This window comes from Trichechus manatus, unplaced genomic scaffold, assembly GCF_000243295.1.
Source record: "Trichechus manatus latirostris isolate Lorelei unplaced genomic scaffold, TriManLat1.0 scaffold00194, whole genome shotgun sequence".
Lineage (NCBI taxonomy): Eukaryota > Metazoa > Chordata > Mammalia > Sirenia > Trichechidae > Trichechus > Trichechus manatus.
The window spans coordinates 3409673-3436654 of NW_004444130.1; the positions used below are offsets into that span (position 1 = coordinate 3409673).

Genomic DNA, 26982 nt, shown 5'->3' on the forward strand with positions numbered 1-26982 from the left:
CACTTACTGATGAAGATCAAAGACTACAGCCTTCAGTATGGATTACACCTCAACATAAAGACAACAAAAATCCACACAACTGGACCAATAAGCAACATCATGATAAACAAGGAAAAGACTGAAGTTGCCAAGGATTTCATTTTACTTGGATCCACAATCAACGCCCAGGGAAGTGTTGTTGTTAGGTGCCTTCGAGTTGGTTCCGACTCATAGCCACCAGGGAAGTAGCAGTCAAGAAATCAGACAATGTATTGCATTGGGCAGGTGTGCTGCAAGAGACCTCTTTAAAGTGTTAAAAAGCAAAGATGTCACTTTGAGGACAAGGGTGCCTGACCTAAGCCATGGTATTTTCAATCACCCCACATGCACGCAAGGAAACCCTGGTGGCATAGTGGTTAAGGGCTACGGCTAACCAAAGGGTGGGCAGTTCGAATCCACCATGCACTCCTTGGAAACCATATGGGGCAGTTCTACTGTCCTGTAGGGTCACTATAAATCAGAACCTACTCAACAGCAACAGGTTTGTTTTTGGTTCATATGCATGAGAAAGCTGGACAATGAACAAGGAAGACCGAAGAACTGACACATTTGAATTATGGTGTTGGCAAAGAATACTGAATACACTACAGACTGCCAAAAGAACCAACAAATCTGTCTTGGAAGAAGTACAGCCAGAATTCTCATCAGAAGCAAGGACGTCAAGACTTCGCCCACTGCACTCTGGATGTGCTATCAGGAGGGACCAGTCCCTGGGGAAGGGCATCATGCCTGATTAAGTAGAGGGTCAGACCCTCAACGAGATGGATTAAAATACTGGATGCAACAAAAGGCTCAAACATAGCAACAATTGTAAGGATGGTGCACGACCGGGCAGTGTTTCATTCTGTTGTACACAGGGTCACTATGAGTCGGAACCAACTTGAAGGCACCTAATGACAACAACAAATACCATATACATGGACTGGGAGACTAAATACTGTTAAAATGTTCGTTTCTTCCCAAATTGATCTATAGATTCAATGAAATTCCAAACAAAATCCCAGAAAGAGGTTTTCTGTAGAGACTGACAAACTGACTTTTAAAATTTATATGGATAGGTAAAGGAACAAGAGTAGCCAAAACAGTATTTAAAAAGAACAAAGGTGGAGTGCTCTCACTACCCGATTTCAAAGCAATTTAGAAATACATGCAATCCCAATCCAAACAACAACAGCATACTTTAATGAGACAGAAAAACTAATCATTAACTTTACATGGACAGGAAAGAGGTCCCAGATAAGTACTACTGAGAAGAAGAATAAAGTGGGAGGACTCGCACTACCTGACCTCAGAAACTACCATACAGCTACAGTACTCAAAGCAGCCTGGTACTGCTACAACGACAGATACACTGACCAATGGAACAGAACCGAGAACCCAGATGTAAATCCATCCACCTACGGTCACTTGATCTTTGACAAAGGCTCAAAGTCCATCAAATGGGGAAAAGACAGTCTTTTTAACAAATGGTGCTGGCAAAACTGGATGTCCATCTGCAAAATAAAGAAACAGGACCCACACCATATACAAAAACGAATTCAAAATGAATCAGAGACCTAATTATAAAACCAAAGACTACAAAAATCATAGAAGAAAAAATAGGGTCAATGCTAGAGGTCCTAAAACATGGCATTAACAGGATAAAACCATAACTAACAATACACAAACACCAGAAGATAAGCTAGATAACTGTGATCTTCTAAAAAATTAAACACTTATGCTCATAAAAAGACTTCACCAAAAGAGTAAAAAGAGAACCAACAGACTGGGAAAAAAAGTTTGGCTATGACAAATCCGACAAAGGTCTGATTCTCTAAAATCTACAGGAAAATCCAACACTTCTACAACAAAAAGACATCTAAGATACTCCACTGGTCCCACCCCGTCTGGAGCTAGGGAGAAGGAAGAAAACCAAAGACACAAGGGAAAGATTAGTCCAAAGGACTAGTGAATCACAACTACCACAGCCTCCACCAGACTGAGTCCAGCATGACTAGATGGTGCCTGGCTACCACCATCTACTGCTCTGACAGGGATCACAATAGAGGGTACCGGAGAGAGCTGGAGATAAATGTAGAACAAAATTCTAACTCACAAAAAAAAAAGACCAGACTTACTGGTCTGACAGAGACTGGAGAAACTCCAAGAGTATCGTCCCAGACACCCTTTTAACTCAAGAGTGAAGTCACTCCTGAGATTCACCATTCAGCCAAAGATTAGACAGGCCCATAAAACAAAGCAAGACTAAATGGGCACACCAACCCAGGGGGAGGGACAAGAAGGCAAGAGGGGACAGGAAGGCTGATAATGGGGAACTCAAGGTCGAGAAGGGGAGAATATTGGCACATTGTGGGGTTGGCAACCGATGTTACAAAACAATGTCTGTATTAATAGTTTAATGAGAAACTAATTTGCTCTGTAAACATTCATTTACAGCACAATAAAAAAATCAAAGTTACAATAATCAAAACACTGTGGAACAGAATAGAGGATCCAGAACCAAACTTACACAAATATGGCCAACTGATTTTTAACAAAGGTTCAAAGGCAATTCAATGGAAAAAGGATGGTCTCTTCAACAAATGGTGCTAGAACTGCTGAACATCCATATGTGAAAAAAATGAACCTCAATCTGCAACTCATACCTTATGCAAAAATTAACTGAAAATGAATCATAAATCTAACTGTAAAATGTAAAACTTAAACTTTTTGGAGGAAGCATAGGCAAATATCTTTGTGATGCTGGGTTAAACAGAGTTCTTAGCTATGAAACTAAAAACAAAATCCATAACAAGAAAAAAGGGTAAGACAAACTTCATCAAAGTTAAAAATTCTTGCTTTGCAAAACAGCAATATTAAGAGAATGAAAAGCTAAGCCACAAAATGAGAAAAGATATTTCCAACACACATATCTGATAAAGGAGTTGTATACAGAATACACAAAGAACTCTAAAACTTAATAGTAAGGAAACAAACCCAGTTTCTAAAAATGGGCAAAGACTTGAACAAATACATTACCAAAGAAGATATAGTGATGGTAAATAAACACGTGAAAAGACAGTCAACCCGTAGAGCTGATTCCGACTCACGGTGACTGCATTCGTTACAGAGTAGAACTGCTCCACAGATAGGATTTTCTTGGCTGTAATCTTACTAGCCAAAAGGGTAGCGGTTCAAACCCACCCAGAGATGCCTCGGAAGACAGGTCTGGCAATCAGCTTCTGAAAGATCACAACCTGGAAAACCCTATGAGCACAGTTCTACTCGTGGGGTCGCAATGAGTCCGAATTGACTCAACAGCAACTAACAACAATCTTGACAGAAGAAGACTGCCAGTCATTAGAGAAATGCAAATTTACAATGAGAAACCACTAGATACAACATGGGACCTAAGGAACAGAAAATCCAACACAGAAGGGAGACAAAGGGAACTCCCAGAGCGATTATGACAATGGAAGATCTAAGGTTTAAAGGGGCAACAGGCATAGCAGGCAACCAAGTCAATCTGGAGAAGATCAGATGAAAGTGAAAAATTACCTGATGAATCTGAATATCATGAGAGATGATTCGGACAATCCTTTGAGCATTTAGAATAAGCAAATTAGTAGTAAGTAGCCAACTAAGCAACAACAAAACTCTAGAGAAACCAAATTGTGAAGGAAAAGTAATCACAATATATCATATGGTTTGACTGTAAATGGTGTTCACAAAGTCATTACAAAAAAACAAAACACTGAATACTGACCTAACCAAAACTAAGACACTGGTATCATGGCAGGCTGGGGAGTTTGAGGCTGAAGGTAGGAGGGTGTGGGTGCTGCGAGTGAGGGAAATGAAGTACCAGTATCAGCTGATTCCAAGTTATAGTGAACCCATGTGTTTCAGAGTACAACTATGCTCCACAGGGTTTTCAATGACCTCTCTAAAGTAGGTCGGCAGGCCTTTCTTCCAAGGAATTTCCGGGTAGATGCGCTCCAGGCTCTAATCTTTTGGTTAGCAGCCCAGTACGTTATTTGCACTGCCCAGGGACTCCGAGGGTATGAGGTCAGTGGGGGTTTTAAAAAGAGCTAAAACTCTATCTTCCATGGGGGGAAGTCAACAGACAATACCTGTTAAAACCCACTACCATCAAGTCGATTCCAACTCACAGCAACCCTACGGGACAGAGTAAACTGCCCCACAGAGTTTCCAAGGAGCTGCTGGTGGATTTGAACTGCCCACCTTTTGTTAAGTTAGCAGCCGAGCTCTTAACCACTTTGAAACAAACATTAGGAATACTAAATTTAAAAAGTGAAAAAAAGCACTTCCCTGTGGAGACTGTACAGGAATGCGAAGGGGTGTGTGTGTGAAGCGCTGGTTTCCAAAACAAGCCTTTTAGAAACATTTCACTATTGATTAAAATGAAAACTAGTATTAAATAGTTCACTCTGGTTATTACCGTAAGAACAGACTGTTGGTAGACAAGAGCAAATCAGGGAAACCAGTTAGAAGCAACCGGCTAATCCTAGGGAAGAATAATAGTAGTTCAAAATTAAACGATTCTGGTGAGGAAGTGGTTAGAAACTAATTTTCCACATAGACAACGCTTATTGATGGATTGTCCCGAAAGAGACAGAATGACTCCTAGGTTTCTCAACCTGAGCGACTGTACAAGAAGAAGAGTTTTGATGCGATAGGTACATTTGGGAAAGGTGCAGCACAGGGAAAGGCAAAGGCTTAGACGGCAAGATTTATTTTGGCCACGATCGATTTGAGATGCCTGAAGTCCAAATAAAGTCCTGAGAAGAAAATCAAAAACAAACAAACAAAAAAAAAACCCGTTGTCGTCGACTCAATTAATTGCAGAGGCAAAACGCAACTCATCGTGTGAACTTTCTACCAACCAGATCACTTCTAAGGAAAGGCCTGCCCGCCCAGGAAGTCCAAGGGTTTGCAAACCTCACTAATCTACCCTGGGGGTGGTACTAATTAGCAGTTCCCTCAGGCCAGAAGCTCTGAAGAGAACTTCCAACGCTTGGGTTGCCTTTCAGAAGCGTGCAGAAACAGCGATGTTGTTCCCTAGAGGCTGGGCCGTGGTCACGTGCCGGCTCCCGCGCTTCAGTCGAAGCCAGGCCCGGGAAGCTGCTCCGTGAATGTGTTCGCGCGCACGTTCCCAGAGTGAAGGGCTGAGAATGGCCAGCGAGGGTGTACGCGAGGCCTGAAGGGTGGGAACGCTCGAGGACTGAGACTACCCCCGCCCCCAGGCCCCCCGAGATTGGTGCACGCGGGGACCTAGCGCGCCTCACGTGAGGGGCGGGGCAATTCGTCGCTCGCCTCAGGAGGAATCGCTCACCTGACGGCACGTAGTCCTCGTCTTCCTCCGAGGTGGAAAAGTCTTCGGAGTCGAATTCTTCCATGTCACTGCCACGCGCAGCAGGCCAACCCGCAGGACCACAGTGAATACCCTCAATGGCAAAGCTCTAGGGAGAGACCATAGAGCGGCAGCGGCGGCAGCCAGGGTGGGTTCGGCAGCGTTTGCGCACGCGCAGAATACCACATGGTTGAAATCACGACACTTCCGGGCCAACACCTCCAGACGGACGCTGCTGTAGGCGTCTGCAGAGCAGCCGGACTCCGCGCGGAAGCGGTGCATGCTGGAACTCGTAGTCCTTATCGCTACCTCATCGCGTTGATTTAATAAATGCGCTTAAATAAAATTACCTGTTTGTGGAAATATTCTTGAAGTCAGACAACGTTCACAGTTAACACACATGGAAGTACAACCCCATTTAACGTTTATTTTCAGATTAACAATTTTTCTGGGAGTTTTTGTTTAGGGGACATTAAGTTTTACGTTAATGGTGGTGCAATGATTTGGAAAAGGGTAGCGAGAATGGGTGCACGTATTCAATGTCACTAAATTGTACTTATAGAAATTGAGGTGGCGTATATGTTACGTATATTTTCACCGTAATAAAAAATTTTAATTATAATTCAATTATGGGAGGCAATAATCAGAAGCAAATGCAGATGACATCCATGACTAACACGCTCCTTGTTAACTCTAGGTACAGCTGAGCAGGTTTTCTTCAGCTGCAAATTGCCCCCCATTAATACCCTGGACCAGAACTAGGTGTGTGTCTTACACTAAAAACAGTTGCTGGGAGTCGCCTCAGACTCACAGCAACCTCATGCGTGCCAGAATAGAACTGCTCCATTAGGTTTTCAATGGCCCACAAAGTGGAGTTAGTAAGACTCAAGTTCATGTTTAAGTACAGTTTAATCACATTTTTGAACGAGAATTTTACCATAAATTAGTAAAAGTTGAACATAAAGGAAATAGTTAAACATATATGTTAAACACGAAGTTATAAAAAAGCAAGAAACAAGTCTGAAACTTTATTACAGAAGATCAAACTCATTGGCCACTGAAAAAGAAATACAATTCCGGCTCACAGAAATGAAAGTAATTCTTTTATTGATAAACATTTTACCAGAATTAGAAATGTCAGTAGAAAAATAAAATTTAAATAATTTTCCTTTGTACAAAGATTTGATCATTTAGACTGCAGCAGTTAGTGAATCTAATCTAATACAAAAAATTAAGCTGATTTTAGTCACAATCAGCCTTACGAAGTGCACAAACAAGAAATGCTTGTACACAAAACTTTCTGCACGTGGATAACTAATGGCACCAGAGCTTCACATTCCAGGAAATTGTTCCTTAGGGAAGGCTGGTATGCACTGCAGTTGTAATAGAACTTAAATTAGAGCAGCCAGAAATGACACTGGAATCAAAAGCCAACATACAATTTAAAAACTTAAAAACATAAGGAAGGATTTAAAGGTAATTATATGCATGAACTTTTTCTCATTACTTGAAATATTTTGTAAGAACTAATATTTTTTGCAAAAAAATAAATAGCACACAGTGGAAGGCAGGTTGGAGACAGACAGACATCTTTGTCTTGGAATAATCATTACCCTTTTGTATAGGGATTTAAGTTTTCATGAAATGCTTTCACCACCTCAAAAGGAAAAGTGGAAGCACAGCTGGGGAGAGGTGTGGGTTTCATATAGCTCTCAGAAAGACTTTGGCAAAAATCCTCAAAAAACTACATACAGAAAGATAAAATGTTCAACACGAATGCCAATATTTTTCCATCTGAACAACCACTCCCAAATAATTGTGTGTATTTGAGATAAGAAATTAAAACAAATGAATAAAAACGAGGGAACAGACATTTTTTTTTGTTTGTCAAATACTTTCTCCCTGAAAACTTACTTCCAGCTATTGTAGCTCAATCTATGTCAATTCTACATACATTTATTCACAGGATAATGCTTCACACATTGGGATAGATGAAACATTCAATAATTTGAAGATACATTTTATATCTGAAGTTTCTTACAATAGTGGATAATCAAAATATGTGAAACAGGAAACAGACAGAAACAAAGATAACTTTCAAAATGTCTTAATTTTGAAATAAACAAACATTTTAATCACGGATTAACATGTTCAAAAACTAGTATTGGCGAGGTGGGGAGGCACCTACTAATGGCCCACATGTTTAAATAGTTTGTGAAGTGACAGCCAAAAGAATGTTTTAGGCAAGAATTCTAATAGGAGGCATCTTTCAACAGAGACTACCAAAATCATCTCCCAGAATAAAGGCTGTAACTTCCCCAAATTTCTTAAACTGAAAGGATACTTTTCAAAATGATAGCTCCTTGAACTGAAAAATGGAGTCTTGAACTAAAAATCTGCTTGAAAGGAAGATTTGAGCATCGGACAATAATCTTGTTGGGGAATATGTAAGGGCATTTGCCTGCAATCCAGCTCTACTTACTTCCACCTAACCTACACATACGTCAGTACAGTTGTGATACATAAATTGTTGACTGGAAAACCAATTTGCTCTGTAAACTTTCACCCAAACCACAACAAAATGTTCAAAAAATACATATAATTTTGATAAATGGTCTAATGGCCTAATTAGTCAAAAAAGAAAATGTCCGGTTAATTTCTGTGATCTGTAATTTTTCTCTATGACTTTCCCTAGTAAATGGTCCGCCTTGCCATTTTTAATCAGAAGCCAGAGTACAAAATGCTTTAAATGGAATAGATAAGTTCATGTGCAGGTGTCCTCATGGGTCATTAGCCTTACTCTCATAATAAAAACTTGCCTTTAGAAATGTCGGACTTTAAAAAAAAAAAAGTCAGACTTAATTACCAAAAAACTATTCTGAAAACAGATAACAACAACATTGATTGTATGTCACACAAAACAGTTTAGGTGGTAAGGATCAAGTTAGATACTTAATTTTTACAATCCTTTCCCTTTTGAAGGTCACAGTTTTTAGGCCTTTTAATGAAAATCAAAGTTAGGCAATAGAATAAAAGTCAAAATAGCTAAAATTGAGTTTAAAAACTGATATTTCTTTTGAAGGATACAAATTCTCCTGGAGGAAAATGTAAAGGATAGATTAGGGAATATCTGAAAATTAAACTGTAGACACTTTCTGGGAGTTGACACCCAATACTGCAAAAGTGGGCTGAAAAGCCTCCACTAGATAACCACATTAAGACCAAGAAATCAATAACCACTAACTCTAGTTTAAACTGCACTTCTATAATTTCTCAAGATTCATTAATAAACCAAAGTCACTAATAAAAACTTTTACAGAATGTTTAAAGTATCTTCTTATCTGTGCTCAATGCCCAAAGTACGTCCTAACAAATGTGGCTTAAAATTTTCAACTTAGGACAGTTAAACAGGGTATGTTTCCAATTAAACTAAAAAACTTAATAGAATAAAAGATAAGAAAAGGTGGTACAGGGATTCGGGGGGAGGAGGTCTCAATTAGCAAGCTTATTTTGATAATATGCACAAAACAAATTCATATCTCTTAAAATATGTTAAATAATCAGAGGTCAAGATGGCTATCCACAAAATGTTACACCATTCAATAATTATCTCTTTTTTCTTTAAACAGTAGAGCCAAAGCCACTATTTGTGTCACATTTAGATTTTTTTTTCTGTTACATGTAACCAAATTTGTTCTCAAAGTTATACTCAGCCAAAACCTACTTGGCACTTACTGTCATGAAAATGTAGCAAAAGAAGAATTTACCACATTTTAAACAAAACTAGATCAACTAAGATTTTAGTACAGTATGCCCTGCTTAAAAATAAACCAATATTGCTCATAGTTTCTCTGAACATGTAACATTGCATTTTCTCACAGAATATTATAAATTTCAGTGTAAGGGTTGCCAACCCAGGAGTCCTGTTGGCCTGGCTTGGGTAAAGGTATAAAGCTGCTTAAATTAAATATCTATAAAAAAGAAAAGTCAAGGAACATGTTTTCTTTTGGTTGAGAACAACAGGAATCTGAAAAGGTCTTCAATTCCCAGAGCTCTGAACTGAAGAAATGGCTGAGGCGTCATCCTTCATCTATCTGTTCATCCAACTTGCCTCCATTTGAAGAAATAAGAAAATATCACATTTCATAATATATTCTTTTTGAGGATTCTATATCTCAGGTTTATTTATTAAATTTTCTTGGCATCACAGCATAAGGACGTACGCTATAGGGTAGCTAAAATCCGTAAAAAGGAAACCACCACTACACAAAATGTCTGTCCAGTGCCCAAGGTGAGGGCTTCAAATGGTATCATTTCCTTTCCTGCTGCTCGGTAAACTCCAGCAATTGCTCCACCTGTTTAAATATTCAAGAATGTTTAAAAAAAAAAAAAATCAAGGTTAACATAATCAGGAAAATACACACTTAAAATTCTACCATAAATAGAATGGTCCAGATATTTAAAGTTCAAATATTATGGAAATGTTCTGTTTTCCCGCTTTCTACTAATTACTCTAAGTTGTAAGTACTCCTTATGGTTTGCAAATCACTGATATATGCTTTTAGGTGTTTAAAAGCAACTCCTTTAAACTGAGAGTCTTTCTAGATCTACTGAATAAAATCCTCAGGAAGTAATAAACAAAATCAGGAAGATAGCAATTCCCATATGACCTGATTACCAACTCAAAAATCTCTCTTTATTCCCCATGCCAATTAGCCCAGTGCCTAGCATTTAAAAGGTACCTAATAAATTTCTGGCAATAAATGACAAAGATCTTTAGTGTGATTAAATTAAATTACAGCAAATTTAAACATTAATCTAAAACATTTCTGGGCAAGAAGTGCTTCAGAAGTCCCAGGGAATCCCAGTTCCACCTTCTCCTATATTCAGAGTTCCCTTCAAAAAATGGATAGACAGGGGAGTAGATGGGTAGGAAGGGGAAGAGAAGGAGACTCTCAGGTAGGGCCTCTATACCTATAGAGTTGTGTCTAATTCAAGAGTGTGAGGGAAGAGATACTCAGGGATTCCTTTCTGCGTCCATGTCATTAATTGCTTTTATGATGTTACTCACTGTAACTTCCTAGAAATTAAGAAAACAAAACAAAAACATCTGTATCTATACACAGCTGAGTTGCTACAGGGACTTAACACTGCACCAAAAAAGCAAATGAAATCTTGGTTTAAAAAGAATAGACCCAAAGTTTCCCAGATGACCCCCACCCCAAAAATGCTCCAAACAAAATTCTTCTTGGTCACAGTGTGTTCATTCATTCAAGTAGTATTATTTACAGAACACTTCTATGTATCATAAGGTATGATCCCTATTCTCACAGGACTCAGAATCTAGTTGAGGACACAAGACAGAAGGCACAAGCATGAGACTGGTTTTGAACAATGCAATACAATACATAGTGTCTTAATCAAATATCTACACGTTACATGATATGAAGGTATATTAACATATTTTAACAAGAAGAAGGAACAATGTTAACCAATACCTGTTTTGGTTGCCTTGAACATTTGTAACTTTAAAATGTCCACCTCCAGTGGCGATGCATACAATGTGTTACTAACATCTGAAAGGCATATACCTTTTATTGGGCCCCTCTGTAATTTAGCTCCAAAAATAGTGGGCTGGGTAGAAAGACACTTAAGGAACTTGAACTGGGCCCTAAAGTAGGATTTGGATGATGAAGAAGGAAAGAAAAGAGCACACCAGAGGAAGCACCAAAATGGAAAGGAAATACTCTATTCAACAGAGCCTTAAAGTTGGAAATGAACATACCATTTATTACACTATTGTTATGCATTAGGTATTACGCTAAGTGCTATGTATATACATTATCTCATTTAATCATCACATAAGTGTATGCGGTGGTGTCATGGATTGAATTGTGCCCCCCAAAAATATCTGTCAACTTGACTAGGTCATGATTCCCAGTATTGTATATGATTGTGTAATCTGATGTGATCTCCTTATGTGTTGTAAACTCACTATGATGAGGTTATGCTGATGACATCTACAAGATTAGATAGTGTCTTAATCCAATCTCTTTTGAGATATAAAAGAGTGAAGCGAGCAGAGACACATGGGAACCTCATACCACCAAGAAAGCAGGGCCGGGAACAAAGTGTGTCCTTTGGACCTGAGGTTCCTATGCTGAGATGCTCCCAGACCAAGGAAAGACTGATGACAAGGACCTTCCTCCAGAGCCGACAGAGAGAGAGCCTTTTCCTGGAGTTGATGCCCTGAATTTGGACTTGTAGCCTACAGGACTGTGAGAGAATAAACTTCTCTTTGTTAAAGCCATCCACTTGTGGTATTTCTGTTAGAGCAGCACTAGATGACTAAGACAGGTGGGAACTGTTATCCCTATTTTAGATGAGAAAACTGAAGACAGCTCCTGGGAGCCAGGAAGGAGAATGGGGCAGAGGGTCCCTAAAGAGCGCAGTAGGTGATATAATTAAAAATATTACATAAGGCCATTTATGGAAACTCCTTAAGGTAGACAGGAGAAAACTGGCTCCCCTCCCTTGTTATCACAAAGGCTTCATCATCTGTAGAACACAGGGAAACTAGGCCGCTTTGTCTCAAAAACACTCAAGCCAAAGAAGCTGAGGGAGCGCTTTGCTGGAAGCTCACAGGGAAAAAAACTAAAATGAAAAATTAGTAGAACTATCATGTTTCTCTTTTTAAAAAATATATTTATGTTTATATATACCGAGAAAGCATATACACTAAAACGTAAACTGCGATTATAACTTAGGGAGGGATAATGGAAATTTTAAATTTTTGCTTATTTATAATTTTTCATTTCCATAAAATAAACAGGTTATTTATATTTAATTATGACCTTAAAAATAACTTAAACTTATTCTCATCCCTGTAACTGTGTCCTGTGACATGATCAAAATAAAAAAAACAAAAAAAAAGAAACCCAGGTTTAAACAATTTATATCAATGGAACTCCAATTCATCTTCAGAAAGTCCTGAGGAGAAAAAAAAAAAAAAAAAAACCAGAACATAAAACAGGTACTTTTCTAAACAAGAATTCTTGTCACTTGAATTATTCTCCCATCCTTGAAGTAACCATACCCACATAACTTAAAGTAATTCACCAACCATCTTGCCCACCAGTTAACTAAAGGCTGATAAGAAAGGAACAGTAGTTCCCTATAGGACAAATATTTTTCTTCTGCTAGTGACCTACTTATCTCACAAGACATATCTCACAAAGCTTAACATGACTCCCCTGAAGCCAATGAGAAAATATGACTCAGGAAGCCAAATAATGGGGTATTAGAGGTGATAAAAAAGCAACACATGAAAAACAGGGCCTGTGACTAAGTTACTCTTTTTCCTTCATCCTACTCAGACATGTTACTAAAATGGACCCTGAAATGAGCTTACTGGTCATATTAAACGTTTTGACTGGTATTTTAATGTCTAACATACTTGTCAAGATTCCAGCAGTAATTGGTCCCACGATGCCCATCAACAGGATGCTTACAGACATGAACCTACCATATTTGTGATGTCTGAGGGTGAAGAGGGCCAGCAGTCCAGTAGGGACATGAAAGAAGAGAGAGGAGACCAGTGCCCACAGGAACACACCATACCACATCTCTACAAGGAAAACAAGAAAGGACAATCTTTACAAAGGGGTACTCATCATACTCAGGCACTCCATTTTCAAAACTTTTAGTTTTGAAAATCCAATGTAGGTTCATCAGTCAAAGATCCAAATACAGGCAATTTTAAAGTAGGGGTCAGCAAACTATGGCCAGCAAGCTGCCATCTGTTTTAATAGATAAAGTTTTACCAGAACACAGCCATGCCCATTCATTCGTGTATAGTCTATGGCTGCCTGCGAGCTACAATGGCAGAACTGATAGCTGAGACAGACGACATGGCTCTTAAAGCCTAAAATATTTACTATCTGGCATTAACAGAAGAAGTGGGCTAACCTCTGACAAGCTACCTTTACCCCTAAGCACTGGAAAAAGGTTCATTTAAATTTGAAAATTGACCTAAAATAATTTCCATCCCATAAAAAGCACAAGCATAAGTAGTACCAAATGATGGTTCACCATGCAATGTCTGTTGATCTTTTTCATTACTCAGTCTTTTAAAATAGAAAAGCCATACAATTACATTCATTCAACAATCATTTTAAAGGCGATGCAAAAAATCTCAAGACGTTGCTTCCTATTAGGATAACAAAGTGCTTTAAGATGTGAAATAAATACCAGAAAATGTAAATATTTGGCTTAAAGACAAAAGTCAAGTAGGTAACAGGGTGGGTTAGAAGAGAAGCGCTGGTTCCTACGGAGAACCTCTAATCATTCTTAAGATGACAATCATTCAGGCAACGTTAAAATATTTGATCATCAACTATGCATAAAAAACTATACATGCAACACCTTGGAAAATACAAAAAGAAAAAAAAAGGAGAAACAGTCCACAAGGGACTTTGCAGCTTTGGTAAATGGCAGACACAGCATTCTCCCCCAGTGAGCCCAGGCAAGGCTTTAGACTCCTCAAGCTAGCTCTTCAGCTATTCATTATTGGTAGAATGGAGGTGGCACATTAGATAAAACCTGTTTTTCCAACCTTAGCTCAAGACAGGTAAGTCACAGGCAATTTTAGAAATAAGCTATCAGCTTGACGCAGGATTTCTCAACCACAGAACTACTGACGTTTGAGCCGGATAATGCTTTGTTGTTGGGGCTGTCCTGTGTATTGGAGGGTGTGGAGAAGCATCCCTGGCCTCTACCCACTAGATGCCAGTATCATGCCCCAGTTGTGACAACCAAAAATGTCTCCAGACATTGCCAAATGTCCTGGGGCGGGGGGGCAAAACTGCCCCTATTAAAAACACTGACTCAGCTGAAGCAGAGAGTTTATAAAAGAGTAATGGCAGTGAAAGCTAGAAAGATAGGTAGGGTCAGACATGGTGGGCTCTGAACATCAGGCTAAGGACTTTAACATGACAGCCCTAGAATTACCAGGAAAGTTTTTGATTACTAAAGGGTTGTCAGAACACTATTTCACAGGCCCCACCCAACACTCCCAATAAGAATACAAGCTAGAAAACCTTTTAAGAGGGTAATGTGGAAGCGTGTATCAAAAAAAGTTAAATGTGCATTCCCTTTGCCACAGTGATTTTACATCCAGGAATATATCCCACAAGAATACACACGCAGACAAGATCAGAAGTAACAAGAGGTTCCCGGCAGCATTGTCTGTTAATAGCCAAGACCAGAAACCAACTGCATGTCTATAGGACTTGTGAAACATGGTTTGGTGCATTCACATAATGGAACACTACATGATCACATAAAAATATGAGATACATCTATATATACTGGTGGGGTAAGATGCCTAAGTCATAATGGCAAGTGAAAAAAAGGCAAGTTGCAGAGTAGTATGTAGATTAAGATACCATTTTTATAAAAACCTATACAAACAAAAAAAAAAAAAGCACTCAGGAGCTTTTCTTGAACCTGAGTGTGTAGTGTAAGCATACTATGGTGTGAGTGGCTTTTTCCCAGATTAATTAAAATAATAGTTTCATAAAAAAATGTTTTTATTCAGTTTACATAGGCTTCTTATTCTTATTAGAGAGCTTCTGAGGGGCTGACAGAGATTAGGGGTGGGCATCAAATCCCCTCAAGCTACTGTTAACATTGTCACTGATGATCGTTCAAGTTCTCGGCTGATTTTGAGTCAAACAGAGCTTAATACCATATTCTGAAGATACCTAAATTAGGGCACCTAGGTCTTGTTTTGGATAAATGAATCTTCTTTTTTTTGGATCAATGGTTCTTAAGGAAAGGATCAAGGGGTGCCACTATCTAGGGCTCAATGCTTATTAATTATAACAAATGACTTGAGGGTATTCTGGTACTTTTGATCTGGTTAAAAAAAAAACTATCAGAGAACTGCAGAAGGTTTCAAACCATTTGTGGGAATTTTATTCTGCTGAACAAGATATATCTTCTGAATAATTTTATAATACTGTTGAAGCTGGTCTATTTTGTTTGATGGTATTTGGCAGATTCTGTAAAAGCAGGATTAAAATCACACAACATGGAGTATAAAGTGATTAAATCGCAATGTCCCAAGTTTAAAAAATTAAATCTACATACACACACTAACCAAATATTCAAATGCTGCCCTTTCCCTACCCCCACCAAGGAAGAAACCATCCCCTTTGTTACCAGTCAATATCGCCAGCATCCTCCGCGTTTAAGTTCTCCACCTCTTCAGGAACTACTACAGCCTCCTTTCTAGCCACCATTGGGCCCAGAGGTATTCCTGCCTTCACTGCCCAAGTGGCAGCAGCTCCAGAGGCTGCAGTGTCTGGTGTCCAGGTATGGCTTCTCCGCAATAAATGGGCACCCACCAGACCCTGGTGCTGCTTCTCCAAGGCAGCTAGCTCCAGCGTCCACAAATCCCTGCTGCGTGGGCAGCCACTGTTGCACCCTGGCTCAGTCAGAACAGCCTATAGCACCTTGTACACCACCCAGTTCCAGCTCATCCCAAAGTCACGGCACAGTACTACGTAATTCCCTTCTAAAACAGAAACACACCAGCTTCAGTCCCTTGGTCTGCACTAAAAAAATAAAAACAGAAAAAAAACTGTTGCTGTCATGTTGATTCCAACTCACAGCGACCGTATAGGACAGGGTAGAACTGCCCCATAGGGTTTTCAAGGAGAGGCTGGTGGATTCGAACTGCCGACCTTTTGGTTAGCAGCCGAGCTCTTTATCACTGCTCCACCAGGGCTCCAGCTACTCCCAAAATCACTCCGAGACTCTGACCACTTTACCATCCAGTCTGCAGAAAGTTCTATGAGGATACTGGGCATGCCACTGCCCCAGGATAGACAAATGGGATGCAAACCTGCCTCCAGGAACTCAGAGCAGTTGCTATCCTGGCCATCGTCTGCCACCACCAATCTGAGACCAACTCGGGGCCCCTGCTGGAGCCTAGCTTCCTAGTGGCTGCCACAAAACCATCGGGGCAGTGACACAGGGAGGCTAGGCCTGCAACTGATGAGACAAACTAAGATGGTGCCTGTCTTAGTCATCTCGTGCTGCTGTAACAGAAATACCACAAGTGGATGGCTTTTAACAAAGAAAAATTTATTCTCTCACAGTCTAGTAGGCTACAAGTCCAAATTCAGGGCATCAGCTTCAGGGGAAGGCTTTCTCCCTCTGTCGGCTCTGGAGGAAGGTCCTTGTGATGCATCAGTCTTTCCCTGGTCTGGGAGCATCTCAGCACAGGAACCTCCGGTCCAAAGGACGTGCTCTGCTCCAGTACTGCTTTCTTGGTGGTATGAGGTCCCCATGTCTCTCCGCTTGCTTCTCTCTTTTATATCTCAAAAGAGATTGGCTTAAGACACTATCTAATCTTGTACATTTCATCAGTGTAACTGCTGCTAACCCATCTTATTATATCACAGTGATAGGATTTACAACACATAGGGAAACCACCTCAGATTACAAAACGGTAGACAATCATACAATACCGAGAAATCATGACCTAGCCAAGTTGACAGATATTTTGGGGGGATACAATTCAATCTATGACAGTACTTTCCATAAAAGTAGAGTCTAGATACTAAAGTGTTTTACTCTGACACTCACCCAGTTCCCAATTCCCCTGGAGCACAGTACCCGCCCAAGGATGCCTACCAGCCCAAATCTTGATCTTTCTGAAAGCTCAAAGGTCTATTTGCAAACAGGATCTGACACAGCAGGCCAGCACTCCTTGAGTCTCTCAGAAGGGAAGGCACTCAGCACCCTCCTGCAATCCTAAACCATATCCATTAGCTACTTCAGTGCTTACATATTTTATATAGCATCATTTAAGTCACTTCAACTAGGAAATAAAGGCTTTATTTTATTAGATGAGTAGCACAGTTTATAAAAACACTCAGATTGATGGGATTATTACAAGACTCTAAGAGCAAAGGCAAACCTCGATCAATAAACACTTTAAAAAAGTAAGTGATTTCCCTTTAATCTACTGCACCTTAATTTGTCATCTATTTAATAGCTATTTATCGATCATCATACAGTACTTTTCATTTCCCTGGCTCAACACAATATATAGAAACATCTTTTCTACATATCTTAAGTATTTTCTTGTTCATTGCTTCAAATCAACTGCATTATCTTCAGCTTTGTTTCCTTTGGCAACTAAAGTCACATCACTGCCCTACGCTGGAGTATAAATTGGACAATTAGTCAGTAATAAAAAAGTACAAAGGAAAAATTAGATTAAACACTGTGGAAGGCAGATACACATCCTAATCCCTGAAATCTGTGAATGTTTCCTTACATAGCAGAAGGAATTTTGCAGAGGTGATTAAATTTAAGGATCTTGAGATAGGTAGATTATCCTGGATTATCCAAATGGGCCCAATATAATCACAAGGTTCCTTATAAGGGGGAAGAAGGAGGGTCAAAGCAAGAGAGATTTAAAGATGCTACACTGCTGGCTTTGAAGATGGAAGAAGGGGCCACAGGCCAAAGAATGCAGGTGGCCTCTAGAAGCTGGAAAAGGCAAAGAAGCAGATCCATCCCCAGGGCTTTCAGAAGGAACACAGCCTCACTGATACCTTGATTTTAGCCTAGTAAGACCCATTTAGGACTTCTGACCTCCAAAACTGTAAGATAATAAATCTGTGTTGTTTTAAGCCACGAAGTTTGCAGCAATTTGTTACAGCAGCCACAGGAAACTTACAGAAGCACAAAGAGTTCATTCATTAATCAAATATATATTGAGCACATTCCATATGCCAGGTACACCAGTGATTAAAAAAAAAAAACAACAAAGATCCCTGCCCTCAAGGAGCTCATACCTTTAAGAAAATATTTTCAGACACACATTTCAGTTAAACAGAAAAGCCACAGAGAGCAGACTTGTCTTGGTGAGTTCTGTATTAACGAAAGGAGTTTGTAAGAGCCAGCTCCTTGTCCCTATAACCTCCACAACTGGGGCACCCAATTCCTAAGCCAGGATGTAAGACTAACCTGGCCCAGCCCAATCAGCAGGAATGGAAGGTGCCCAAGCTAAGAGGGCACTGTAAGCCTCACTACTCAGTCATCCTTTAGCCGGCCTCACTATGCCCTTACCTTACCTTCTAATGACAAATGGCCAGTGCCTCTGAAGCCGAGGTTCTAACTAGACCACACCAGTCCTCCTGGGGACTAGAGTCCTACCAGATCCTGCAACTCGATGCTGGGCTGCCCTGATGCTAATCATCCAGCAGCTTGCATTTCTTCACATTGCCTGCTGTGAGACTCCTCTCTCCTCTCTCACCAAACTCCAACTACCTGCCAGGAGATCCATCTGTCCCCTCTGCTTGCCATCAGTTCTACTACCTGGTGTCAGTCACCTCTCTCTCCTGATACTACCGCCTGAATGTTCTCTCACCCCTGGTTTCTGAGTGTGCCCCTCTGTCCTGCCTCATCCCAGTGGTCTCTTAGTCCTACCCCGGGCAGATCTGCTCTGTCCTGGTTTGGCCTTCCTTCTATTTTTCACACAAACCCAGAGGAAGCCTTCTTAAAAAGTCAGTGCTAAAGGGTACAGGGCTTCTTGTTGGGGTGATAAAAATATTCTAAAATTGATTATGGTGATGGTTGCACAACACTGTGAATGTACTAAAAGCCAGTGAATTGTACATTTAAAAAAAAAAAAGGTAAATCTGATTATCCCTCCTCTGCTTAAAACCCTTCAACAAGTCCCTCCAGGAACTGATCTTACCTCTTTCTCTGCCCCTTGCCCACACTGTTCCATCCAGCCACAGTGGCCACCTTGCAGTTTCTGCCCCAGGACCTCTGAACGTGCTGCTCCCTTGCCTTCCCCCATAGCTGCATGGCTTGTTCCTCATTTCCTTTAGACTTTTGCTCCAATGTCACCCTCACAAACGGCTTCCCGATCACTTTATGTAAAATGGCATTCCACTCGCAACACACACACTCCCATTTACTATCCCTTTAACCAATCTAACACTCACCACTAGCTATTCCATTCCAAACTTTTTCGATGTGTTTATTTTTTCTCTCTCTTCCCATTAGAATGAAAGCTCCATGCGGGAAGGGGCTTTGTTTTGTTCACTACCTAACTACTGCATCTTCACTTCCTGCCTGGAACACATCAGGCATCCACAGACACTGAGTAAATATTTGCTGAATGAATGAATAAATGACTGGTCCAAGTGTGACCCACTCTTGATTCCAGCAATGGTACAACCAAAACATTACTGGGTTTTAGTTTAACTCTCAGAAGATTAAAAAAGACAAGAAAGAAAGAAAAGACAAAAATGGATGTCAGAAGAGACTCTGAAAGTTGTTCTTGAATGCAGAGTAGTTAAAGCGAAAGGAAGAAATGATGACGTAAAAGAGTTGAACAGAAGATTTCAAAGGACAGCTCAAAAGCACAAAGTAAAGTATTATAATGAAATGTGCAAAGACCTGAAGATAGAAAATGAAAAGGGAAGACTACACTCGGCATTTCTTAAGCTGAAAGAACTGAAGAAAAAATTCAAGCTTTGAGTTGTGATACTGAAGGATTTTATGGTGAAAATATTAAATGACACAGGAAGCATCAAAAGAAGATGGAAGGAACACACAGAGTCACCGTATCAAAACAAACTGGTCGACATTCAACCATTTCAGAAGGTAGCATATGATCAAGAACCGATGGTACTGAAGGAAGAAGTCCAAGCTGCACTGAAGGCATTGTCGAAAAACAAGGTTCCAGGAATTGACAGAATACCAACTGAGATGTTTCAACAAATGGATGCAGCACTGGAAGCGCTCACTCATCTATGCTAAGAAATTTGGAAGACAGCTACCCGGCCAACCAACTGGAAGAGATCCATATTTGTACCTATTCCAAAGAAAGGTGACCCAACAGAATGTGGAAATTATTGAACAACATCATTAATATTACACACAGTAAAATTTTGCTGAAGATCATTCAAAAGCAGTTGCAGCAGTACATTAATGGGATACTTCCAGAAATTAAAGCTGGATTCAGAAGAGGATGTAGAACAAGGGATATCATTGCTGATGTCAGATGGATTACAGCTGAAAACAGAGAATACCAGAAAGATGTTTACTTGTGTTTTATTGACTATGCAAAGCATTCAACTGTGTGGATCATAACAAATTATTGATAACATTGTGAAGAATGGGAATTCCAGAACACTTATTGTGCTCAGGAGGAATCTGTACTTAGACGAAGAGGCAGTCATTCGAACAGAACAATGGGATACTGCATGGTTTGAAGTCAAGAAAGGCGTGCGTCGGGGTTGTATCCTTTCACCATACTTATTTAATCTGGATGCTGAGCAAATAATTTGAGAAGCTAGACTATATGAAGAAGAATATGACATCAGGATTGGAGGAAGGCTCATTAACAACCTGCAATATGCAGATGATTACAACCTTGCTTGCTGAAAGTGAAGAGGACTTGAAGCATTTACTGATGAAGATCAAAGACCACAGCCTTCAGTATGGATTATACCTCAACATAAAGAAAACAAAAATCCTCATAACTGGACCAATCAGCAACATCATGATAAACGGAGAAATACTGAAGTTGTCAAGGATTTCATTTTACTTGGATCCACGATAAACACCTATGGAAGCAGCAGTCAAGAAATCAAACAATGTGTTGCGTTGGGCAAATCTGCTGCAAAAGACCTCTTCAATGTGTTAAAAAGCAAAGATATCACTTTAAGGACTAAAGCGTGCCTGACCCAAGCCATGGTGTTTTCAATTGCCTCACATGCATGTGAAAGCTGGACAATAAATAAGGAAGACCAAAGAAGCATTGATGCCTTTGAATTATGGTGTTGAAGAACACTGAATATATCGTGGACTGCCACAAGAAAGAACAAATCTGTCTTGGAAGAAGTACAGCCAGAACGCTTATTAGAAGCAAGGATGGCAATACTTTGTCTCTCGTGATTTGGACATGTTATCAAGAGGGACCAGTTCCTAGAGAAGGACATCATACTTGGTAAAGTAGGTTAGCAAAAAAGAGGAAGACCCTCCAAAAAGACTAATGGACCACAACTACCACAGCCTCCACCAAACTGAGTCCAGCACAACTAGATAGCGCCCAGCTACCACCACTGACTGCTCTTACAGGGATCACAATAGAGGGTCCCAGACAGAGCTGGAGAAAAATGTAGAACAAAATTCTAACTCACAAAAATAGACTCGACTTACTGCTCTGACAGAGACTGGAGAAACCCGGACAGCATGGCCGCCAGAAACCCTTTTAACTCAGTACTGAAGTCACTCCTGGGGTTCACCCTTCAGCCAAAGATTAGACAGGCCCATAAAACAGACTAAATGGGCACACCAGCCCAGGGGCAAGGACAAGAAGGCAGGAGAGGACAGGAAAGTCGAGCAGGGAGAGTGTTGACATGTCATAGGGTTGGCAACCAACGTGACAAAACAGTATGTGTATTATTTAATGAGAAACTAATTTGCTCTGTAAACCTTTATCTAAAGTACTATTAAAGAAAAAGGGGAAGACCCTCAAGAAGATGGATTGACACACTGGCTGCAACAATGGGCTCAAGCATAAGAACGATTTGTGAGGATGGCACGGGACTGGGCAGTGTTTCTTTCTGTTGTACACAGGGTCTCTATGAGTTGGAATGGCTTGATGGCACCTAACAAAAACTCAGAAAATACACTTTAACATTGATTATTGAAACTCATACCATCTAAAATAGAATGTCATTCCTAATACAAGAAAAAAATATGCCTTTCTTGGCATTCAGATTTGTTAAAAATGACAACAACAAAACAAATTTGAACAACTTGGTATAAGGAGGGTGTCTTAGTTATCTAGCGCTGCTATAACAGAAATACCACAAGTGGATGGCTTTAGCCATTTTCTCACAGTTTAAGGGGGCTAGAAGTCCAAATTCAGTGCGCCAGCTCTAGGAAAAGGCTTTCTCTCTCTGTCAGCCCTGGGGGAAGGTCCTTGTCTCTTCAGCTTGTTTTCTGGTTCCTTCGAAATCTCCATGTGGCTTGGCATTAATCTTCTCCCTTCTCTGCTCTGCTGGTTTGTTTAAACTCTTTTATATCTCAAAAGAGATTGACGCAAGATACACTCTACAGTAATCCTGCCTCATTAACATAACAAAGACAACTCATTTACAAACAGAATTATAACCACAGACATAGAGATTAGGATTTATAACACGTGTTTTTTTTGGGGACATAATTCAATCCATAGGCAGAAATCTAAATGGCTAAAATGCAAATGCAGGCTAAAAAAAAAAAGAAATCAATTCAAAGCTTCCTGGTAGTGATGAACCACAGAATATTTTAGAGCAACAACTTTTCCATAATGAGTTGGCATAAAGTGCAAGTAACCTTTTCTGTGGGGCCAAAATGAACTATGCTAGAGTCAGGAGAATAAATGGAATTCATTTTAAGCCTCAAATAGGATCAAACTTCACACACCTATTAGATTCATTATTCCAGCTAATGATGAGACATAGCAAGGAGGTTATGTATTTACCCATCACATTTTGATCAACTTGACGTCAAGGGCTACATCATGCATGTTTATACCTTCAGCCCAGAGTCTGTGCTTGACCACACGTATACTTGCAGAATGAATGATCCCTGCTGACTGACACCCTGAAATTATGTATTCATAGGGTCCATAAACACAAGTACATACTGCAGCTTAATGTTTTCAGACCAATTTCTGAAAGCAAAACAATTACTATGCTACAGATCCTCTACTATGACATAGTTTAAATCATCTTCCCAACTTCATTTATCTCAATCTTTTCTTAAAGAGAGAAAAAAAAGGCAACTAAAAGCCAGAAAGACTAAACAGTTTCAAAATATCACTCCATAGATTACTTATTAATTATGAAAGACTTAAGGCACCTTTTCAGCGGAGGATCTGGTAGACACCATCTTCACCAAGTGATCAAACTTAGAATTATCACTAAAGGGACAAACGGACATTAAATGTCCTGATGTAATGCACTGGGAAATGGACAATATCACCTAGGTAATATTCTGACCAAAAAGATTTAATCTGAATTTAATGATGAAGAAACAATCAGAGGAACCTAGATTGTGGGACATTCTACAGACAATTAGCCTGAACATTTCAACAATGTCAATCACAAGAAATTGAAACAAAGATGGAAGAACTGTTTTTAGGTTAAATGACACTAAAGAGACATGACAACTAAACACAATGCATAATCCTTGATTAGATCCTGGAATCAAAGAAAAAAAAAAGCCATAAAAATTATTTGGGCAACTGGAGAAATTTAAGTAGACCTGTATATCAGATAATATTATTTGATCAACATTAAATTGCTTGGGTGTGACATAGTTTTGTAGTTACAATAAAAATGTCCTTGTTTCAGAAGATACATTTTCAATATTAGGGATTAAATTCCATGACATCTGCAACTAACTTTCAAATGGTTCTGCAAAAAGCAAAAATGTGTATGCGTATATACATGCAGACATATGTGTGTGTATATACGTATGTGTGTACATGTACACACATATAAAGCAAAAGTATCAAACTATTAACAATGTAATATTAAGAGTATATTGGGTATTTATTATACTATTCTTTCAAAACTTCAGTAGCTTTGAAGTTTTTCAAAACAAATGGGGTAAAAAAAAAAACAAAAACAGACGCATCTGGTCCAGTAGTGCCTAGAGACTGCCTGAACACGTCGTTTTTCAGATAAGGTCTCCAGAATGCCACGTATTTTTGTTATTACTGTCAAATGTGATCCCAGCATCTTTTGAAACAACTTGAGTTACCAGATTATCATTTTAGTTATTTACAAGCTAACGCCTGCATCTGCCTCAATACTGTCGCTGTTGTTAGCTGCTTTCCAAGCGGCCTGACTCATGGTGACCCCATGCGCAACAGAATGAAATGCTGCCCTGTCCGGTGCCATCACTGTGACTTGGTTTCGGATCAGACTGTTGTGATCTACAGGGTTTTCACTGGCTGATTTTCAGAAGTAGATGGCCAGGCCTTTCTTCCTAGTCTGTCTTAGTCTGGAGCTCTGCTGAAAGCTGCTGAGCATCATAAAACACACAAGCCCCCACCGACAGATAGATGGTGGCTGCATATGAGATGCACTGGCCAGGAATCAAACAGGTCTCCCGCATGGACAGCAGTAATTATACCACTGAATTACCATATCAGCTATATCACAAACTTGTTGGAGAGATGGTGTCCACTGAATGGTGCCTAGCAGTCGCTGCCCAGTGGATGAGAAATCACAGGTGTCTTGTTTATGACTGCAGTCTGTAATCCTATGTCTCAGAGCCATGTTCTTTATTTACTAAATCAAGATATTAGTCAACTTTGCTGTAAAGCCCTTACCTCAACCTTCAATCGCCACTTGTCGGTCTTCTTGCCTTTAACGGTCCAACACAAATAACTGAGAACCTCCTCGCCCTCCAAGTATTTATTAATTTTCCCAGGTAAAATAATTTCTCTTCTCAACTTTCTGAGCACTGATAGTTTTCTATTATGATTTCTAAAAAGCCTTAATTCAGGTTCAACAGCTGCTCTAGGGAGAGTAGTTAAAGGGTTAAATAGCAGCTGGGTCAAAGACTTTGGATGTAGAGTGGGAGATACCCAGCAACAAGTCTCAGAAAGTGATTCCTAGAAAGAGAAGAGGGTAAAGTGGGCAAATTTGGAGAGAGGTACAAGCGATCTGCAGACAACCTCCTGGAGCTGACCAGAAACAAAGACACTGAGTGCTCACTGTCCCTCGTCCTGGCCCTAACGACTCAGCGTCCGCACTGCAAAAGTGAAAGCCGAGAGGCCGTCGCGGACAACCAAAACGGAGTTTCCTCCGACAAGAGGCCAGGCGCCATTTGCGCCACAAACAAGGCGGGGACCACTGCCTCCCGAACTCTCCGGGTTCAACTCTGAACCTGGAACGTCCGGAAACTCCAAAGGGCGTGAACAGTTTGGTTGGTGGCCGAGATCGTCTCATTTACTAGGTCCACCTCCGTCCTCCCCTCATTTACCGGATCCACCTGCGGCGTCTCCCGCCGACCTCGCCCACAGCGCAGGCGCAGGGGGTGACCCAGCGAGGAAGTGACCGGGGGACCCTCCAGCTCTCGGCAGATGGAGCTAGAACCTCCTTCCAGGAAGAACACAGCTCTCCCCGTGCTAGTGTGCGGGGCACACAGAATACCAGCGGTGACGCCGAGAGCAAGGTAGCCCCGCACCCCCAGCACTGAGAGGCGGGGACCAGGCGCGCAGTGCGCAGGCGCGACGCAGGGCCGGTACCTGGGAAGGAGCAGAGAGAAGTGGAGTTGGGGCACAGGGTCCCGTTGCCCACCCGCGGCACTAGCTTCAGGCTGAGGATCTGCTGCAGGAGCCCGGCTGACCCTCCGCTACTGCCGCTCCCTTCGTGCTCCATCCCGCCGCCATTCACCGCGGAGAAATGAGGGGAAAGCACCCGAAGTGCTGCAGGAACTCTCACACAGGGTCCACTCTGCTTCCCGTACCTCCGCCGCCACAGCGTCACCTCTGCCAGGGCTCCCTTCTTCCTCCCACCCCAACGGCGCTGCCAAGTGATGGTTCCTCCTTCCAATCAATGGCAGGGGCGGGGCGAGCGTTATTCCCGCCCCTGACGTTGCGTACAGCTCACAGACTCTGCCCCACGGGCTCCGCCCTCTCCTGGAGAAATCTCGCCGGCTCCAGTAGGGCGCGCTATGCTCTGCAGCGCTACCTATAAGAAGGTATGTGAACTGCATACGCCCCACTAAACCAGAGGTGAAGACTTAAAACACATCTGGCAAATCAGTGATCCTAACAGATTTGTAACGACTGTTTTAGTTAGAACTGGACCCCAATATTTCTGAAACTTTAACCAAGAGAACCAGGAAAGTTCTTTATCTAAAGCTGACGCATTAGTGTAGGCCAGGGACAGGTGGGTGACTATATATTGTCTATATATAGTGCTACCTAGTTTAAATAAAATAAAAATTTAAAAGAGGCTCCAGTTCAAGATGGCAAAACCGAATCATACATTTTGTTCTCATCTTCCTTCAGAGACCCTGTTAAGATGAAAGCAACGAAACTGTAAAAAGAAATAAGCCGATCACAGTAGAGTCCTGGAAGGGAAGTTATTAAGGATAAATCATTTCAACAAAGTTCCATGAAACAAAGAGGCTTTTGGTAGATTATAATAAGTATTTATTGAACATTTTACTCTGTACTCGTCACCAAGTCAAATGCTTGATATGCATTATCTCATTAATCCAAACAACTCAGTGACATAACTGTTTTTATTCTGAAACTTATATTTAAGAGAGATAAAATAATTTGGTTACGGTCACAAAATTAATAAGTGCCCAAGTTGGGATTTGAATATACGTATTCTTTCCAGAGGCCCCGTGGTTAACCGCTTGTCATGGTTTGAACTATGTCCCCCAAAAAATGTGTGCATCAATTTGGCTAGGCCATGATTCCTGGTACTGTGTGATTTTCCTGTATGTTGTAAACCTGCCTCTATGATGTTAATGAG

At 40.6% G+C, this 26982-nt stretch overlaps 2 protein-coding genes across 8 annotated transcripts in view; both read right to left on the reverse strand.

Moving 5' to 3' along the window:
- Nucleotides 1–5563, reverse strand: part of CFDP1 (craniofacial development protein 1) — a 129738-nt gene extending 124175 nt beyond the window's left edge. For 2 of the 3 annotated variants that reach the window (XM_023741916.1, XM_023741917.1), the window contains exon 1: nt 5372–5549. In XM_023741916.1, coding sequence (XP_023597684.1) covers nt 5372–5435 — 64 coding nt within the window. In that variant the 5' untranslated portion in view covers nt 5436–5549. Of the gene's footprint in view, nt 1–5371 lie in introns of all 3 variants that reach the window. The other variant, XM_004387823.1, reaches the window with a different exon arrangement.
- A 144-nt stretch (nt 5564–5707) lies between these two features.
- TMEM170A (transmembrane protein 170A) lies at nt 5708–26744 on the reverse strand. 5 transcript variants are annotated; one of them, XM_012558908.2, is made up of 3 exons: nt 25740–26705; nt 12915–13016; nt 5708–9744 (listed from the first exon to the last, which is right to left on the reverse strand). In XM_012558908.2, exons 1-3 carry the CDS (start codon nt 25870–25872, stop codon nt 9614–9616), a joined length of 366 nt encoding a protein of 121 aa, XP_012414362.1. In that variant the 5' UTR covers nt 25873–26705; the 3' UTR covers nt 5708–9613. The 5 variants fall into 5 exon arrangements, with proteins under 5 accessions (XP_012414362.1, XP_004387881.1, XP_023597687.1 ...); XM_004387824.2 differs by having other exon boundaries at nt 12846–13016; nt 25740–26704; XM_023741919.1 differs by having other exon boundaries at nt 5709–9744; nt 12846–13016; nt 25961–26691.
- Between the last annotated feature and the right edge of the window lie 238 nt (nt 26745–26982).

What these genes read in the sequence shown, in the direction of transcription:
- TMEM170A (XM_004387824.2), bottom strand. Translation starts at nt 25,872, where the DNA reads ATGGAGCACGAAGGGAGCGGCAGTAGCGGAGGGTCAGCCGGGCTCCTG. An exon ending in TTCTCTCTGCTCCTTCCCAG is followed by an intron (nt 13,017 to 25,739) that starts GTACCGGCCCTG and finishes TTTTCCTTGTAG; the next exon opens with AGATGTGGTATGGTGTGTTC. An exon ending in TACTGCTGGAATCTTGACAA is followed by an intron (nt 9,745 to 12,845) that starts GTATGTTAGACA and finishes ATATTTAAACAG; the next exon opens with GTGGAGCAATTGCTGGAGTT.